Source organism: Microtus ochrogaster, unplaced genomic scaffold (assembly GCF_000317375.1).
Source record: "Microtus ochrogaster isolate Prairie Vole_2 unplaced genomic scaffold, MicOch1.0 UNK4, whole genome shotgun sequence".
NCBI lineage: Eukaryota > Metazoa > Chordata > Mammalia > Rodentia > Cricetidae > Microtus > Microtus ochrogaster.
Genome location: NW_004949102.1, coordinates 15882669 through 15889547, shown reverse-complemented (window position 1 = coordinate 15889547; position 6879 = coordinate 15882669). Strand labels below are relative to the sequence as shown.

General features: G+C 36.8%; 1 protein-coding gene across 1 annotated transcript in view; it reads left to right on the top strand.

Annotated features, from left to right (window-relative positions):
- The window catches only part of Kdm7a (lysine demethylase 7A), a 59357-nt gene that overhangs the window by 18343 nt on the left and 34135 nt on the right, over positions 1-6879 (top strand). Inside the window, exon 2 of the mRNA XM_005365852.3 lies at positions 3731-3816. Coding sequence (XP_005365909.1) covers positions 3731-3816 — 86 coding nt within the window. The remainder of the gene's footprint in view (positions 1-3730; positions 3817-6879) is intronic.

Sequence of the window (6879 nt, the reverse complement as noted above, 5' to 3'; positions counted from 1 at the left end):
TGTGTATGTGGGTAAGACAGGTAAGATAGTGGAACTTGCTGTAGAGACCAGGCTAGCCTAGAACTTTTGACAATCCTTCTGCCTCTAAGTGTTGGGAGTAGAGATGTGTACCATTATGCTCTGCTCTCACAATTGAATTTAAGCTCTAGGATTTACCTGCATGTGTTCATGCATACCACATACATGCCAGCTGCCCATAGAGGTCAGAAGAAGACATTGCATCTCTTGGGACTGAGCAATTATTTGGGTGCTGGAAACTGAACCTGGATCTTCTCAAAGAACAAGTGCTTTTAACTGCAGAGCCAGCTCTTCAGCTTCCCCCATTTTTCCCTCCCTGCAAGACGGGTTTTTTTTGTGTAGCTTTGTGTTGTTAGTTAAACATTGGGGATGACTTCTGTCGTGATCCAGCTACTATGTGTTCATATGTTCCAGGGTAGTGGCGTGTGAGTTAGAAACTTTAGGTAGGAGAAAACAGAGATATGAAAGAAACACAGAGACATAGAATAGTACTGCGAGGACAACTCAACGAATACTGAATTTGCTGACATTTAATTTTCATGTGTTTTTATATCCCAGTACAAGGTAGCGGGGGTGGGGGTGGGGCAAAAGACTACCTTAACATTTCACAAAGGACAACCAGAACAGTTACTTGCTTCAATACCTGAGACATCAAGCCATTATTTCCTGAGTAAAGCATTTGATGTTTTGGGCAGGATATGCGGTGAATACACCCTAGACAAAGTATCCTGTAGGCAGCCACTCCTTATGTCAAATTTCTTGTTTTAAAATGAAGGAGCAGGAATGGGCTTGAATTCTCTGACATGAGGTCAAGGTGGAGTGGATCTACCTCTCTGGCCATCTCAATGTCCAAAATACCAAGTGACCATACCCTAGGTCAGGGTTTCTAGTTTGTAGCCTCATTTTGACCTTTAGTCAAAGTGGAACAGGCCTTCAGCCTAGGCCCTCACAGCTTTGGCTCTCCTGGAATTTGTCCCGTTTTCCACACTGGCCTTCAACTCTGAGACCCACTTAGCTCTGCCTCTTGACTGCTGGGATTAAAGGTGTGTACCACTATGCCCAGCCACCTTTCTTTCTTTTTTTTTTAATATCTTAATTTTTCTTTTTCTTAAAACAGTTTCACTACATAACCCAAGTTGTCCTTGAGCTGGTGATCCTCTTAATGCTGGGATAGCAGGTGTGTGCCATGACACCTGTGTCTTTTTCTATTTGTTTTTCTCTTTTTAAACTTAATGGGTTAATTTTTAGAATTACAAAAAATATGTGTGTCTGAATGTGGGTTTATGCAATGCCCATAGAGGCTGGAGAAGGACATTAGATTCTCTGGAGTTGGAGTTACAGGCACTTGTGACCTATCCATGGGTGCTGTGAGCTGAATTGGGGTCCTCTGTAAGAGCAATACACATTAAGTTATTATCTTAATAATACACATTATCTTATTAAGTGCTAAGCCATCTCTCTAACCTTCTAATTTGTGGAATTTATTTGTTCATTGTGTAGGACCGTAGTTCTTCATTGAATACTTATTTCTGTATGGAATTCTCTTATGAGAATATACTATATTTTTTGATACGCTGTTATAAATAGATATCCATTTGAATGTAGGTAAGGTATTCTGGTGTACATTGCATGTGTTTTGTTCTCTAAAATTGTATTTAATTACACTTCTGCTAGTAATTTACTTAAGTATTCTTAAATATTCTTCAACATTTAATATCTTTACACTTGGTATTTTTTAGCTGGTATAGTAGAATATTATGGAAATAATATTGCTTCTTAGTGATTTATAGAGGAGTTCATTATATTTTGGGTATGGTATAATTTCTTTGAGTATCTACATTGAAATGTCCTTACTCTTGACTTATTTTGCCCTTTATCGTAAGTTGTAGTTTAATGCACAGAAATTACTTTAACATTGTTGTTTCTCCCCTTGTGGGTGCGTCTGTGCTTTAAGATAAGCTTTCTACCACAAAGTCATATTTTCGGTATTATGCTTTATACATTTTTGTGCGTTTTCCTTTTGTTTGTACTTAGGTTTATAATCTCATTTAAATCCCCTTCCCTTTTATTGAGACGGGGTCTTATTGCATAGACCAGGCTGACCTCAAACTCACAGAAATTCACCTGCCTTTGTCTCCCAAGTCCAGGGATTAAAGGTGTGTACTGCTGTGCCTGGTAATTACTAATACATTTTTACATTGCATCAACAATTGTAAGATTTTTTTCTTTTTTTCATATGATTAAATGAAATGTATCTCAGTAGAACCTTTCATTGAAAAGTCTTTAGTGACCCTCCTATGTTATGCATAAGTGTCCTATATAAAATATGGCTCTGCATTTTGGGAGCACTGACATGTGTTCTGAATGGCCTTTAAAATAAATTTTCATATGTAGTAGAACTTTTTTTTTCTAAGAATATCTGACTATCTTGTATATTCTTGGCTTTTTAAATTTTTGACATCAGTAAGAATCATCTTGTGAGATTCCACATTGATTGGGATTAAATTGAATTTTATTAGTGATTTTCAGAAGAATTTTTTAAAGATTTATTTATGAACTGGGCGGTGGTGGTGCACACCTTTAATCTAGGCACTCAGAAGGCAGAGGCAGGCAGATCTCTGTGAGCTAGTTCCAGGACAGGCTCAGACGCTACAGAGAGACCCTGTCTCGAAAAATAAAACAAAACAAAAAAAGATTTATTTATCTTTAGAAAAAATTTATTTCTGTTGGGAATCAAACGCAGGTGTTCTAAAAGAGCATTCAGTGGTCTTAATTGCTGAGCCTTGTTTCCTTTTCACTTCCATGCAGAAACATTTGCCAGATCTAGGGATTACTTTCTGTGCTATTAGAAGCCTTTTTCAGAAAGTCCTTGCTTGTGCCTAGTTCCAGTGCTTTGAATATTTTTCCCTCCAACAGTTTCAAATTTTGAAGTCTTTACTTAGATCTTTGTCCGTTTTGAAGTGATTCTTACTCTGGAAGAGAGAGAGGCACCAAGTTTCCATTCTGTTTGCCTAGCACCACTTGTTTTTCTGGGGATATCACGCTGTTTCTGTCACCGTGGCTAGGTAGTGCAAGTTGATAGTAGGCATCTCGATATTTCCAGCATTGCTTTTCAGTTTAGAATTATTTTTATATTTTCACATGATTTTAGGATTGCCTTTTCTAGTTCTGTGAAGAATGAAACTAAAATTTTGATGGTACTTGTTTGCTAAGGGTTTGTTTTGATATTCTGGGTAACATCTTGAGTTGTATATGCTTTGCTCAATAATGCGTCTTCCTTTTTCAAACACATTCACTTAAGGATATACATTTCTGTTTGCAAATTCTACAACCCACAAATTACACTATGTAGTACATAAAAGATGAAAATAATGTCCAGAATTTCATTATGACTTACCTTTGACTTATCTTATTGACAATAATTTCAGAACAGATGACATTTTCATAGTGCTTGAGGGTTTCATGCTTATAATTACATTATTTTTGGTGTTTCCACTGCTGTTAGAAATGAATAACTTCATGTTCATTTGGATATATTCTCACCCACAATTATTAGCAAATGTATGGAGGGAGAGGATAATAAAATTTATTCTTGTGTGTGTTTTAAATTTGCTATTTGAGTTATTGTACATTTCTCACTTTAAGTCCAAACATTTCTTTATAATTAAGTAAAGTGTTTCCATTCATGTTTTGTTTTTTGTCTTTATCTTAGCTGTGTTGGTGTAGAAGAACATCATGCTGTTGACATTGACTTATATCACTGTCCCAACTGTGCACTTCTGCATGGTTCTTCCTTGAGTAAGTACTAGATGCTTAAGTAAAAATTAAATGTTTGAAACTTAGCATGTATATGATGGTATTTTTATGATACTCTAGTAAATATCACAATGCTTACCAAGAACTGTAGGAAAGATTTCACTGAAATACTTTTTTGTCTGAAAATAGTAATTAACAATTTGAGGCAGTCTGGTTAGATAGCCCACACTGGCCCCAAATTCTTTTCTTTTAGTTGGGTTTTGTTTTGTTTCTCGAGACAGGGTTTCTCTATGTATCCTGTGTAGCTGTCTTGAAGCTCACTCTGTAGACTGGGCTGGCCTTGAACTCACAGATCCCCCTGCCTCTGCCTCCTGAGTGCTGGGATTCCAGGTGTAATAAGCCTTTGTTTGAATTGTTAAATATGTCACAGGAATAAGGAAGAGAAAATACGTTTTTAATTGTTCATGGAGAGCCCTCAAATTTTAAGTACATCTTTCAAAAACAAAAACCTTGTAATTTACAAACCATGGCAAAGAACAGCTTGCCTGATTCTGTAAACCTATTGCGACTGATAAAATCATGTTGTATTGAAGCAGTATGCAGAGTTAAGATTAGACTCTCATGGGCAGATGCACATTGTATATTTAGGAAAAAAATCAGGGTATTGATAGGTAAAATATTGCATGCATTTATGAATTTGATCGTCAAAGAATATCTGCTTAAAACTTCTTTTTCTCCACCCCTGATATCCATGGGAAGATAGAGATGAGGATAAGGTCAGAGCAAGTCTCTGATGGCAGTCCTTTTCAGAGAGGACAAGGTGAAGGCTGGAGTCCTTTTCTTTCACTAGTCTGGAGTAGACCAGCATTAGAAACAAAACAACATTCATCTTTTACAGATATTTGGTCTTTTACAGATACTTCCAAAAACTAAATTAAGATGTCATATTTAAATGGCTTTGGAATATAGCTATTTATTTAAAAAAATTTGACTGCAAACTATAATTTTTGTGTTCATAAAACTAAAGGGAAACCATAGACTTTATTTTTAAACTAGAAAGGGCTGGCAAGATAGCTCAGTCATTGAAGACAAAAGCTCCAGCACCCAAATAATCAAAGCCTGTCCTTCCAGCTTTCCTTTCCAGCTCTCAGGAGGTAGAGGCAGACAAGGACTGCCTAGTTTACATAACAGACCAGCTAGGGTTACATAGTGCGACCTGTCTCAAAAACATACAAAACAATACAAGAAGGAACCTTTGGGGGGCTAGGGAGATGGCCTGTAACATGAGGGCCAGCTTGTTGGGATTTCTGTCCCGCCTGGTACCTCACAGCCAGTAAGCCCCAAAGAAAATCACACAGAGGTCTCCATAAGATTATAAACTGGCCCATTAGCTCAGGCTTCTTATTAGCTCTTGTAACTTATATTAACCCATTATCCTTATCTATGTTAGTCACATGGCTCAGTACCTTTTTCAGTGGGGCAGATCACATCCTGCTTCTTCAGTATTCTGGGAAGGAAGGACTAGGGAGGAAGCTTCCTGCTTCCCAGAATTTTTCTATTCTCATCGCTCTGCCTCTACTTCCTATCTGGTTGACCCGCCTATACTTCCTGCCTGGCCAATCAGAGTTTATTCAAAACATGATTGACAGAATATAGACAATTCTCCCGCACCACAAAAACATATTGACAGAATACAGACAATTCTCTTGCACCAATGGCTTAGTGGTTAAGAGCCCTGTATGCTCTCACATGGCAGCTCACAGCTCTGTAGCTCCTGTTCCAGTGGATCTGACACCCTCACACAGACATACATGAAGGAAAAATACCAATGAGCATAAAATAAATGAATTCACTTAAAAAAAAAAAAAAGAAAGGACTTTTGACTGAGGGTGATTTGATAAACTGTGGGTGGTATGTAGGTAATATATAGCCTCTCTGTTTTGAATATGAAGTTTTGCCGCCTTGTACTCTTCTAAGTAGAAACTTTGTTATATGAAAATAACATGCAAAAAAGACTTAGTAGCAATTAGATTGATCATTTATTAGAAATATTAATAATTCTTATAATTTATAAGAGACTTAGGAATTTAAGCTGTAGTATTGCATAAGAATAGTTTATGTCAAATATGGTTGCCTGTTTTCATATTATTTAGTATAAAACTTAAAATTAAGACACCTGGTAAAATTGTTACATGAATCTTGCTTGGTTTATGTTATATATAAATTAAGTAAGTTTTGGCCAAGAATACGGAAGCAGTAAATAGTACAGTATTATTATTTCAGTTGAAACAACTAAATTTTATATCAGTTTTGGTGCAAAATATTTATTCCCCAAATGAAATGATTTAAATTTTATTTGTATGAAATACTGAGTTACTAAGAGGAAGTACTACTTGAAGGGGGGATACATTCTATTTTTTCCATATGATGTCATCTTTTAAAAATCTTAACACACTTGCTAAACTGATTACACAGACTGTAATGGATTGTAACCTACACTTTGAATAATGATGCTTCAGAGAGAAACTTGCCTACTACTTGACCCTTCAGGTCCCTCTTCTCTTTGAAGAACTTCATGCCCGGGATTGGTTGTCTTCTGGGCAAGCATCCAACTCTGACTACTCAGAGGGGAGATGCCCAAGATGCAGTAATCTGTTTTGTCTTGACTTAAGGCTCACCTTCCCTCATACTTCAACATCTGCTTCAATTGGGTAATCCTTTTGATTCCTTTCCCTTTGCTATTAAGTGTTTCTTGATAACACAGGGTTTTCTGTTCCTGTCAGAATATCCCAGATGTCTTTAATGTAGATATAATTGAGATATTACAATTCCCACTTAATAAGGTTCATTATACTATACTCTGTGGTTGGGAATTAAGAGCCTATTTTAAAAAGCAGAAAGCTGCTCAACATTTGAATATATATTCTGTGTGTTCCTCAGGCACATGCAACCAAAGCAGACATTTTCTCCCCTGTGACCACTACTTAAACTATCCCTTCACTGGCTTTCTCTTAAGAAAAATTAAAAAGGGGGCTGGGCTGGAGAGATGGCTCAGCTGTTAAGAGCACTGGCTGCTCTTCCAGAGGTCCTAAGTCCAATTCCCAG